At 39.7% G+C, this 13,054-nt stretch overlaps 1 protein-coding gene across 1 annotated transcript in view; it reads left to right on the forward strand.

The window, feature by feature from the left end:
* DOCK1 (dedicator of cytokinesis 1) overlaps nucleotides 1-13,054 on the forward strand; it is a 530,692-nt gene that overhangs the window by 486,985 nt on the left and 30,653 nt on the right. Inside the window, exons 48-49 of the mRNA XM_026650862.1 lie at nucleotides 1,121-1,266; nucleotides 12,396-12,594. Of these exons, the coding sequence (XP_026506647.1) occupies nucleotides 1,121-1,266; nucleotides 12,396-12,594 (345 nt within the window). The remainder of the gene's footprint in view (nucleotides 1-1,120; nucleotides 1,267-12,395; nucleotides 12,595-13,054) is intronic.

Raw genomic sequence — 13,054 nt, forward strand, 5'->3', positions numbered from 1 at the left:
TTGGTTTCTCTTCTGGGCCTGTCTTGTAGCAGGAGGCTTCTGGGTATATGTCTGGCTCTGTTGATTTGTTTCTTTATTTCCTTGTGTGGGTATCGTAGTTTTGAGAATGCTTGGTGAAGATCTTGTAGGTGTTGGTCTCTGTCTGAGGGGTTGGAGCAGATGCGATTGTACCTCAGTGCTTGGCTGTAGATGATGGATCGTGTGGTGTGACCGGAGTGGAAGCTGGAGGCATGAAGGTAGGCATAGCGGTCGGTGGGTTTTCGGTATAGGGTGGTGTTAATGTGTCCATCGCTTATTTGTATGGTGGTGTCTAGGAAGTGGACCTCCCGTGTAGATTGGTCCAGGCTGAGGTTGATGGTGGGGTGGAAGCTGTTGAAATCATGGTGGAATTCTTCCAGGGTCTCTTTCCCATGGGTCCAGATGATGAAGATGTCATCAATATAGCGTAGGTAGAGAAGGGGCATGAGTGGACGAGAGCTGAGGAAGCGTTGTTCCAGGTCAGCCATAAAAATGTTGGCACATTGTGGGGCCATGCGGGTGCCCATAGCGGTGCCACTGGTCTGGAGGTATATGTTGTCACCAAATTTGAAATAATTGTGCGTGAGGATAAAGTCACAGAGCTCAGCAATAAGTTGTGCTGTGTCATCATCAGGGATACTGTTCCTGACAGCTTGTATTCCATCTGTATGTGGGATGTTTGTGTAGAGAGCCTCTACATCCATGGAGGCTTAAACAAAGACTGTGAATGGCTATCCAACTACAGAAGCAGTTTCTCCTCCCTTGGTGTTCACACCTCAACTGCTAGCAGAGCACCTCACCCTCCCTGATTGAACTAACCTCGTTATCTCCACACTGATTTATACCTGCCTCTGGAGATTTCCATTACTTGCATCTGAAGAAGTGAGGTTCTTACCCACAAAAGCTTATGCTCCCAATACTTCTGTTAGTCTCAAAGGTGCCACAGGACCCTCTGTTGCTTTTTATAGATTATTTGTAACTGAAATAGCATAGAATTCTAAGAGGAAAAGATGCTTTTAACCATTCAGCATTACATGATAATGACTCACAAATTTCAGGTTGTGTTCTAAAAGGAATAAGATCATATTTTTCTTTGTTGTAGCCCTCAAGTTTGGATGATAGACGAGGCAGTCGGCCACGGTCTATGGTTAGATCATTCACAATGCCTTCATCTTCAAGACCTTTATCTGTTGCATCAGTATCATCTGTCTCATCGGACAGTACCCCTTCCAGACCTGGCTCTGATGGGTAAGTAAGGTATAACAATTAAGAGCTTGTAATTGTGGAGAAAGATTCAGCATGCAAATCCTTACTGGGTTGTGAGAAGCCGTCAACACCTAAAAATCTCTTTAATGACAAATGTATAGTATAGTGCATGTGTTATCTTAATTCTTTGTTTTATAAAGTTATCAATATGAGCAACTAAAACTCAAGTACATTTCTTTTGAGCAAATTGTTTCTATACTGAAAGCATTTTCGGGTATGCATGTGGGGAGACATGGGTCTTACTAGAAATTTGGCATTTTAGAAAATTCTTTCAGCAGTGATACTTACATCTCTCTAAAATAGACTACTATTGAGAAGAAAGCATCGTTTTTTAACAAATACTATCATTTCTTAAAAGAACCTTGTTTTTCTCAATGCTGATTTCAAGATACACTATTTGATTTTTATTAGGGCTGTCAATTGATCGCAGTTAACTCACACAATTAACTCAAAAAATTAAATCGCAAATAAAAAAATTAAATCGCGTTTAATTGCAGTTTAAATTGCACTGTTAAACAATAGAATACCAATTGAAATTTATTAAACATTTTGGATTTTTTTCTACATTTTCAAATATATTGATTTCAATTACATCAATGTGTTCAGTTACAACACAGAACACAAAGTGTACACTGCTCACTTTATATTATTTTTATTACAAATGTTTGCATTATAAATATGATAAAAGAAATAGTATTTCTCAATTCACCTCATACAAGTACTATAGTGCAATCTCTTTATCATGAAAGCACAACTTAAAAATGTAGATTTTGTTTGTTACATAACTACGCTCAAAAACAAAACAATGTAAATCTTTAGAGCCTACAAGTCCACTGAGCCCTACTTCTTGTGCAGCCAATCGCTAAGAGAAACAAGTTTGTTTACATTTATGGGAGATAATGCTGCCTGCTTCTTATTTACGTCACCTGAAAGTGAGAACAGACGTTCACATGGCACTTTTGTAGCTGGCATTGCAAGGTATTTACGTGCCAGATGTGCTAAACATTCATATGCCCCTTCATACTTTGTAGATTGGGATAAGGCAGGGTTTAGCTGCCAAAAAGTGAAGCTTTGTGGTAGGATTGCTCTTCATCGGCAGAAAATGACTTAAAGGAAAACTATATATCCATACAAGGCTAGTGGGGAAACTGGCTGTGTGCTGCCATCGTAAAAGTGCCATTCTCTTTGTTTCTCGCTCCTCACGTTACTTTTTCCATTTCTGCATATTTAGCTCTTATCTCTCCCCGTTCAAGCCTTTTACATTTTTGCCTCTCTTTCAGCTTTTTCCATTTTGCACCTCTACTCCAGCTCTGCCATTGTACATACCATTTGGCAGGCTGTGTGTTTGTGGTGGGGGCGGGGTCCGCATGTTGCAGACAGTTTGTCTGGGATTACAGTTTTCCTTTATTCTCCTCCTCCAGTCCGCTTCCTTTTTAATCCTGCTTCATAGAGGTTGTGCAATTCAGAAGAAAGCTCTATAATGCAAGTCATCTTCCTTGTGCAAGCTCTTTACACATGGAACTATTACAAAGAATTACAGTTACAATTTTCTTTTATAGTCATGTAGGTTGGCCCTCCCCTTCCCTGAAGTCAGCTCTATGTGTGAATGCAATTGAGCCTGAACAGAAAAGTGAAATCAACCAGGCAGTTGTAATAAATATCATGATAACCTACTGGATACACTTCATCATCAGAAAAAAGAACTTAGTTTTGAAACTCACAATAGGGCCTGATCCAAGGCTCATTGAAATTAATGGGAGTTTCTCAATTTATTTTAATGGACATTGACTCAGGCTCATAGTGCCTTGGAAGGCTGAACATACCTATAGCTTAATATGCACAAAGACCTTTGTCTCACTTTTGCCAGGCTGTACATCCGTCATGTTCCGGGTTGCAATTCAGACCAGTGTGAGAGGTTGTGTCACCACTTGTCCTGAGTGCCTTAAATGCTCTGCGCTGTAGCTCCTTGTCTGGACACTCCCAATAAACATACAGAAATGCACGGAGTGTCTGTGTGCTGTGCAACCCTGGTTCAGCACTCTGACCCCAGCAGCCTGCCTACAACGCAACAGCCCCATCCTCATCTTGACCATCCTTGGTTACTAATTGCAGGGTGACCCCAACATGCCCCCAGTCCCTAATTTCCCCAAAACCATCTATCCTGAACTGTCCAGCCCTCTCCTGGAATAGTGAGACTTAATAATATCCGTTGCTCCTTTAAAGAGACAAAAGCACAGCAACTTGTTGCCTTAACTGAACTTAACTTTCACCTCAATACAAACACAACACTGGGTTGGTTTAGATTAAAAGTAAAACACGTTTATTAACCAAGTGAGGTTTTAAGTGAGTTCAAGTACAAGGGATAAAGACAAAATGGTTATAAACAAATAAAAGGAAAATATGCTGTCCAGTGGCTAAGACTTAACTAAATAAGCGACAGCCTTAGTACAAGGTAGATTTCTTACCAATCTTTCTTCTTTCCATGATGGACTTTTAGTTAGGACCTTGGGCTTGTGCATTTTAGGAACATAATTCTAGCACATACCCATAACTTTTTGTACACACCCTGTACATATGTCATGCAAGACTATTAATGATCAGTGAGTTGTTAGTTTTCCAGTGATATCTTACATGATGCCTTTTAGATACAGATTATGACAAGAGAGTGTTAGGTGTAATGAGTAGGTCAGGCCTGATGAGAGTTGTTGACACAGAATAGAGAACCACAAATGGGCCTTTGTGTCACAACCTCGCAGTGCCCTATCATTTAATCCAAATATTTGTAAGGGTGGTGTGGTGGGTGAAGTTATGTGAACACCTCTCAGAGTTTAACTCCACACTCCTTAAGGATTTCTGTCTGCATTTTGGTGCCATTTCCTTACCACATTCAGCTGCTTAATGCTCATGTGGGTAAATTGGGAGGTCTAGAAAGGTGCTTAATTTGTTTAGTTACACAGTTAATGCAGGTTTTTTACTTGTAATAAAAGGGAAATAGGTTTTTGGGGAAGTTGCTCATTACACTCCTAAAAGGCTATTCAGTATAGGTACCCTGCTGACTTTGAGTAAACCTAGAGTGAGCTGTTACACTCCTCCAATGTGGTTTTACTGGGTCTGCAATCTCATGAAAAATTACTTGAGGTTAAGTAGTAAAACTCACATAATTTCTCCAGAGACTGGGGAATATTCTGTCACCACCTGCACCAATGCAATTTAATCAGAGTCATAAAGGTGGCACAGATGTTAAAGGTTGTGCCTAATTCCCATTAAAATCAATTGAAAGATTCCTATGGACTTCAATGGGAGTTGGATTTTTACTTGTGTGAGAGGTGCAGCTAGGCCCATTAATCCACCAATGAACTGAGCCCCAGAAGTTTGGCCTTTCAGGAGACATGCTACTGCAAACAGTTCTACCCATGTCTTGGAGATCAAAATGTTTGAAGATTCTTTGACTTAGGAAAAAATGGGTCTTTTCAGAAGTCACTATTTTAGAAAAATGCTTTTAATTGGAACAGTATTTTGGACATTTAATACAGCACCGATCGGAAACAAAATCAATATATAGTTATAAAAACATGCTTGAAAGGACACTTTTCTCTCAAACAGTGGTGACACCTAAAATTGCCTGATGTCTAAGAAGGTGAAAGTGTATGGTTTCCTGTAAGGTCCACACCAGACTTTGTTATTTTGGGCTCTTAAATTGTTTATAGGTATCAATATTGATACATGTAAATGTTGGTACTCACCAGTAATTATACACGTGTGTATTTATCAGTTGAATGTGAATAGGAAGTACCAGGTAATGGTAGGAAGCATGGATATTGGGAGAGGAGCATATTAAGGACCAGGGCCACGGGCACGTGGAACTGGGCTGGGGGGCAGGGAGTAAGTATGGTGACAGTCTGGTCTGTTCGTGGACGGCATTGAGTGGAACAGAGCTCTGCAGAGGGATGTCGGAGTGGATGATACCTCTGTGTGGGGGCCATTAAGTGAAATCGAGTGGGGTACATGAAAAATAACAGGGCTTTTCATTGAGAGTTGGAGGAGGCATATCATATCCATGCTTATTAAAGCCCTTGAAAATTTGACTAAACAAAAAACTTTAACTTAGAGGTAAGGTTGTTGAAGTGCAAATCCCATCAGTTCATTCTCTTAAAAAAAAAAAAAAAAATCACCAGTTAAGCTAACATTCATATTCACACCAAACTCAATCATACCCAAACAAGATAACACCGAAACGCACCCAGACTCCATAACTACAATACCAAACTTACTTATAATTCTAATGTACAACCAGGCACAATACAATCATCATCTAAGTTCTCAAAACGATACTCAAATGCAAAACCTTATCTCTGACTGCATGCTGACATTATATAGACTTAAAATTGTATGTATGTCTATCAATAATTATCTGAATCTGACTGAGGTTGGAGCAAAGTTTTCCATTTGAGTGATTTCAGGGAATTGGATATGTTTTTGTCAGTAGTTAAGGAATTATATATTAATTTGATACATCAGGCTTGATAGCATCCTGAAAGAAAAATAAGAAAGACGTTCAGAATTGTACTTTAAGACACTAGAAGTAAAAAAATGTTATTAAATATTTAATGTTTCCCATTGGAAAGTGAGAATCCCAAAGAATGCTTTAATGTACAAACAATAACCAGTGCTTGTTTTGCAGAAGTATTTTTCTTTAAGAATCATCTACACTATAAACTGTTCTGCATTTTAATCATAAATAGAGTTACAGAGAAATAGGTTACATTAGAGCATACAAAGTTGGATTAATATTAGTGGAGAAAGTTTTTGACTAAACAAATTAGATGATGAAAGACCTAAAGAAATCAGTAGAGCTGACCAGAACATGGAAATCCCTTCCCATGGAAAATTTCATGTTTTTGAAAAAAAAAAAATTGTCCTGAATTGGGATGTTAGGTCAAAAGCATTAAATTTCTCACGGAAAGGGATTTCCAGAGAAATTCCATTTTGGGAGGCCCAAAACAGAATTTTTCTGCTTGCTGGCTGCCTTCCTGAAAGTCTCTTGTCAGTTTCATGTTCTGTCTGCAGGCGGGTAGTTGCCATTTCAGTATTCCCAAAGGGAAACCAAAATTTTGATTTTGCAAAAAGAACATGTTCTGTCAAAAAATCATTCCAATCAACTATAGGCGTGAAATCTAGGGAGAAGGAAATAATAAGTTTGCAGGGGAAGAGGGTCATGGTTTTTCTCTGTGAGTGCTTTTTGTGATCACCAGCTGATTCACAGTAACTTGCATTGACTTTTTGGTCCGTTGATCTCTTGTATGTCCCCTACCCTTTAATGTTTCTTCCCTTGTTGGAAGGGATGGAGAAAGAAGAAGAAAAAAATTAAGTAATAAGATGTACCACCCTGACCACTTTGCTTATAATTATACTGCTCCCCAGCTCTTCTTGGTTTTGTGTTTCTTAGATCATGAGCAACTTAGACCAGAGCCTGACATACTCAGTACAGCTCCTAGCACAAATGGTGCCCTGATTCCAGAAATGGCCTCTGATTTCTATTGCAGTATTACTAATAATGTGCCCAGAAGAGAAGCAGTTAAATCACTATCTAAATGGTAGTAATCACTCCTGGGTTAGAACACAAAAATCAGGAGACCTATGGTCTATTCAAGTGAAGTGAGGTTTTTACCCACGAAAGCTTATGCCCAAATAAATCTGTTAGTCTTTAAGGTGCCACCAGACTCCTTGTTGTTTTTATGGTCTATTCAAGCTCTGACATTAGCCTGCTTTGTAACCTTGGGGAAGTCATTTCACCCTTTTGTGAGTCAGTTCCAGGTCATAAGGTTAATTAGTAAGGGCCCTGTAACGGGGTGCACTCATGAGTGTCCCCTTGGCCGAGTGTGTGTGCCTGCACTCTCTCCCTCTCAATTTGTCCCTGCTCCGGAATAGACCAGGACTACTTCCCTGGAGGCAATGACTTTGCCCTCTCATGGCCTTTCTAGCCCCAGCTCTTCAGCTGGGCCACTAAAAGAGTTTAGTTCTCCCTTCTGGGATGTCTCAATGTCCAGTCCACTTCCCCCAGTGTCTAATGGGGGACTCAGGAGGACCTGGGCCCACCCACTACTCCAGGTCCCAGCACAGGAACCCTGTAGATAGCAGCTGTCGCTGTGTCCCTTTATCTAAGTTGTGCTGCTGCTCTAATTCCCTGGGCCACTTCTCCACGGCCCTGCACCATCTTCACTCTTATCTCAGGGCCTTGTCCTAATGGAATCCCTGCAACTAGCTCAGGGCTCCTTCTCTCTCTCTCCCCGGCTTCTGGCAGCACTACCTCATCTAAAATCCTGCAACTCCCTCAGCCAGCCACACACAACATCTGCACTCCTCTAGCTCTAGCAAGGAACTGAACTCATTCTGGCCCAGCAACTCTTCTTATACTAGCCTGCTAGGCCCTGATTGGCTGCTTCCCACACAGCTGCTGTAGGCAGCTTGGAGGACCTCTTTTCTGCCCTTTTCTGTGGTAGGGTGTGGCAGGGCCACCGGCCTCCAGCAGGGGGCCTCGGGCCTAGTCCACCTCATTACAGGCCCACTTCTTCAAGGTGCTGATTTGAATGTCTTTTGTCAGATGTCTAATGAATAAACTTAAGTTCTAAGAGGGGCTGGCCAGAAACTGAAATTTCAATTCTGTAGGAAATTCTGACATTAAAAAAAAATTGTTCTCAGATGGTACAAAAAATGAAATTTCAAAATTTCCCACAAAACAGGAATTCCAAAATTTCATTTAGAAACAGCAGCTTTTCATTTCAACCTTTTCAAAATGTTTCCAATGCTCCAACAGCTTCCCAGAGCTGTGGCAACTCACCAGATGGGGAGCTGGGCAGCTCAGCCCTGGAAGCCCTGGCTATGGGGCAATCAAACTGGTAGTCTGGCTGGTAGCTGCCAGGCAGTCTGCTGAGGAATCAGGTAAGCTGGTAGGAAACCAGGTTTCCAGTAGCAGCTGGTGTCCGTGATTTTCAGTGGAATTTCATCTTCATCATCACATTCTCATGGAACCTTTCGATTTTATCAAATTGGGTTTTTCCAGTGGAAAAACATTACATCTGAAAATTTCAAACCAGTTCTTGTTCTTTTTTTAAATCAGGTCATTGTTTTACATAATTATTTAGCAACATTTTTGTAAGATGTCTGATATGAGTTTTGAATGGATTAACATATTACAGAAGGTTCATTATAGTGTTAATTTAGATTTAAAACATGGTTTTAAAAATTCACACCATTGCTGATAAAAGTTACATATTAACAATGGAGGCAGTAGCTCTGATTTCAGGATTGCCAAAATATACTTGAAAGATGAATGTAAAAACAAAACAACCAAACCCTACCATTAATTAACAAGACTCAGTAATTTTGGAACTAGTCTTTTAAGAAGATAAACCACAAGGAGAGTCTATTGTCATTGATGCAAATGAATGTTACTAGCATAAATTCCCTATGTGTTTTCTGCAATATAGACTTTCCAGTATAAAATACATTGAATATTTAATAGAGGGCACAAGCTGATTTATAAATACATATTATCGTATGTTAATAGTCTGAGTTTCCATTCTTTGGAAATACTGTAATGTAGTAAATATGAATAATCCTGCCTGTAATACTTACTGCATATTTCTTTGTCACTGTAAAAATGTGGCCTGCAAGCGCCTCCTGCTGGCCAGATGCATGCCTGAACTGTTTTTGTGGTGCCCTCCACCAGCAGTTTCTCTTTTCAGATGGATTTTCAGTGACTCAGCCCTCCCTTAGTCTATATGTGAAACAAATAGAAAATAAACCCCTTCTGGGGTAACACAGTCCAACAAATGGTTAGCCCCTCACCCCACCCCGAGGTCCTCTGTCCCATCTCTGGACCTGTTTGAGCACTTTCCCCCTTCTTGGGATCCACACAAAACTAGTTGCCTCCTCAGCCCTTTGCCACTCAGCCTGTGGCTGGTGGAGGGATCTGGCCCTCCCCACTACTCCGGGTCCTAACCCAGAGACCCTACAACTAGTAGCCACCTGTTGCTTCCTTCGCTAGTGTCTATTGCTGCATTCCTTGGGCTGCTTCCCACTCTGTCTCATCAGCTTCTTGGGTCCTTGGCCTGTTCCCTGTTTAAGCCCCCTTGCCTAGAGAGTCTCTTCCATGTTCTCTCAGGGTTCTTTCTCACAGGCCCTTACCTCATGAGCTTATAACAGTCTCTGGCCCTTCTTGTCAAGTCTCTCTCTCCTAGGCCTCAGTGCTTGGAGAGCTTCACAGTCCTATCCCTTCTTAGGCAGGGTTTCTCCCCATTCTCCGTACCTGTGGAATCACCCAGCCTTCCACTCCTTTTGGTCCCAGCCAACAACTGCTCTGTCCAGCTGCTGCAGCTTCCTCAGCCAGCCAGGAACATCATACTTCCTCCTCTGGCTCCAGCCAGCAACTGAGCTGTCCAGGCCCTGCAACTCCTTTTATATGAGCCTTCCCTTCAGCCTCTCTAGGCCACTTGGAGGACCCCACTCTATTGCCTTTTTTCTGTGGCAGGGTATGGTAGGACTGCAGGGTCTTCCCAAGGGCCTCAAAGGGTACACCCCATCACAGTCACCATGTTGAAATATATATATATATTTATTTATTTATTTATTTATATTTGCATATATATATATGTTATGCAAATATAATCCTTGATTCTACACTGGAAACCTCTAGTACACAACCCTGAGCCTTTGAACCTCAGATAACATCAGTGGATTTCACAAGGTCAGTGAGAGGTCCACACTAGTGGATCCCAATTTAGGATCAGAGCCTACAGATGCAGGCATTATAGCTCAGTATATACTTTTCTTCCTTATGAAGAAAGCTTTCTTATAAAGAAAATTGACTTTGTATCACACAGTTTGTCTTTCTGCCATGTGATAATTTTAATTTGTTTTTATAAATTGCTTAATATAATGTTTAACCTAGGTTGTGTTCTTTTCATCTTTCATAAGAGCAAATACATATCAAAATAATTTGTAGTCTGAAATTTATCTTTTTTAAGCTAATTTTGTAGAAAAAATTACCTTTTACGCTGCACATTATACATGAAAAACTAGCACAAAAGGAGTCATAGTATGTTTAGATCTTTAATTTCCTGGAAATTTAAGCCAATGGACTCAAAACAGAAAAAAATCATTGAAATATTCCTTAGAGTTTTGCTTGGCATATTTAAATAATAAAATTAAAAAACATGTTTAAATATTGAACTGTTTATTATTTTCTTTTAAAAGTTCATTAAAACCCTAAAGGCTTCTGCTGTGCAGTTGGAGCAAAAAATAGTCAACTGTGAAGGGTAAAAATTGTATCTTTTCAAAGAGAGGTTATGATAGTAGGGTACCAGCCTTGCATATATTCACACACTCAAAATACATGTCTGTTTACCAAATGCCTGAGGTTTGTACCGTTCCTGTTATGAAAATTCATCTACTATTCAGAAATCAACCTTGCCCTTAGTTATTGGCAATAAAAAAATGAATCTAAAGACTTTCACTAACTTGTCATCCTTCAATCTTTTTTATAGCATCAGAAACTTGGAATTTCTCTTTTATCCTCATAGTACAGTGTATGCACATACATCATGATCTGTAGATATATGCATACACATCATACATATAACATACACATACACATCTAATCACATATGTACATATTATGCATTATGTTTATTATACATACAGCTGGTAGCACCGTTTATTATTAAAGTTGTCTGACACTTCCCATTATAAACCCTGTTTTCAGTTGCTTATAACTTTACCAACCTTTAACCCATGTGGGTTGAGTTTTCCATGCCAGATGTCTGCCTCAGGTGGAATTTTCTTTGGAAGATTTTAGCTGAAACAGTTCAGATCCTGAAAACGAAACTATGGAAAAATACATTGTTATGCCCATGTAAAAAAAATTCTGGGGACCTTTTCTTTGACAATCTCTAATGCATCTATGCTTTGGAGCAGGGACTAAAAATTTGGCAAGGAGGTGAGTCTTTTGCTGTGCCTGTGAAGATCCACCCATCCCAAGTCGGCCAAGTTATAAGCCTTTGAAAAATCGCATTTCGCACATGTGTAGTAGACACTTGCTAGACTGCAGCTAAATTCTCCAAAGATTCCGTCTGTGCTGGGCATGCTCTAGCCTTGGGCAAAACAAGAATTTCCCTGCAATTGCAGCAGCTCTGCGCTATTGTGGGTTGTCCTGGGTCCAGGTTTGGGCACCTGAACTAAGAGCAGGCATTTTGGGTTCAAGACGAGCTAACAGGGAACCAGTTAGTCAAACCTCAAAACCGTTGCACTGGAAAATTTCATACCAGCTCTAGTCACTATACACTTTCCAACTTCTGCAACAAATGAAGCCGGGGGCCAGCAGACAACAGCCTCCTTCCCTGCATAACCATGGTTCATACCCAGAGCAGGTCTGTCCTGAGTACTGAATGAGGCAGGAGTCCTGTGGAGAAAATAGTATGTGATTTTAGAGGCTCTATCATAATGCATATGCACAAGGGTGCCGAATTAAGGTTACAGATGCAACATCAGTTCTGGCATTTCCTAACTTTTCAGTGCTTGACTTTGCAACCTTAATAATAATCTTTTAATGTACTTTTCTGTGGACATGTATACACAGTATGCATATGTATATGATCCTGTAAAGTGTATGTAAAAGTACTGCCTGTTTGTACATGTGTGGCATACACATATTCATGAAGTAGAACTTCATCAATTTGCATTATGATCATTTGTGAATTACTAAGATTTGCAGTGAATGAGGCAGGCTGTACATGGGTAGTGGATGATGGTGTGATCTATAAATGTGATGCTATATAAACACACAGAGAGATGCTGATCAGTGTGTGTAACCATCTAATAGTAAATTTACCTCAGAACTGGGAGGTACACAGTACTGTTCATTAACAGTTCTGCATTAAATTTTAGCATGAGACAATTACAGTTTGTCATTACCTTCTTTCCCCGTCGTGATAATGATGGTTAACAAAAGATCTCTGGACTAAAATTATACTTTTGTTGGGGACTGGGAAAATTAAAATTTGTTGTTTGACAGTAATATTTCATTGGTCTAAATAAACCAAATTTTCCTTCAGGTTTGTGCTTGAACCTCTTCTGCCAAAAAAGATGCATTCTAGATCTCAAGATAAGTTGGACAAGGATGACCTAGATAAAGATAAGAAGGAAAAGAAGAAGGAAAAAAGGAACAGCAAACACCAAGAGATATTTGATAAAGAGTTGAAATCTGCGGATATTTCTCTGCAACAATCTGAAGCAGTGATCCTTTCAGAAACGGTAATGTTAAGAAACAGAGTTTTATTTAATTGTGGGCAATAACTCGGACTTTTTTACAACACAGAAGGGTCATTTTGACAGTTCATTTTGTTTTTAGACTTAAAATAACTCTGAGAAAAAATTCTATACTCTTTAAAACATTCATTAGTGTACCAAAAGTAGATATTTTACTAAACAAAAAGAACAGAATAATGGTATTTTGTATAGACTTTCTGTAAGACTTTTATATATGGCCTTTTGAAAAATACAATATTTGATATAATTAAAGAAAATTCAGTTACACCATTCATAGCAGGGATTCTTCTAGTTGCTGGTCATCTGAGATTCTGATGGTTCTTCCATGTGGTTTCAGTTATCTTCTGCAAGATATAGTTGGTGGATATATTGTGCAGTCATTTTATATATGGCAATTACGTATTCTTTATTCCTGAGGGAATTCTGCACCAAAAAATTAAAAATT

Source organism: Terrapene carolina, unplaced genomic scaffold (assembly GCF_002925995.2).
Source record: "Terrapene carolina triunguis isolate 2854851 unplaced genomic scaffold, T_m_triunguis-2.0 Scaffold95, whole genome shotgun sequence".
Lineage (NCBI taxonomy): Eukaryota > Metazoa > Chordata > Testudines > Emydidae > Terrapene > Terrapene triunguis.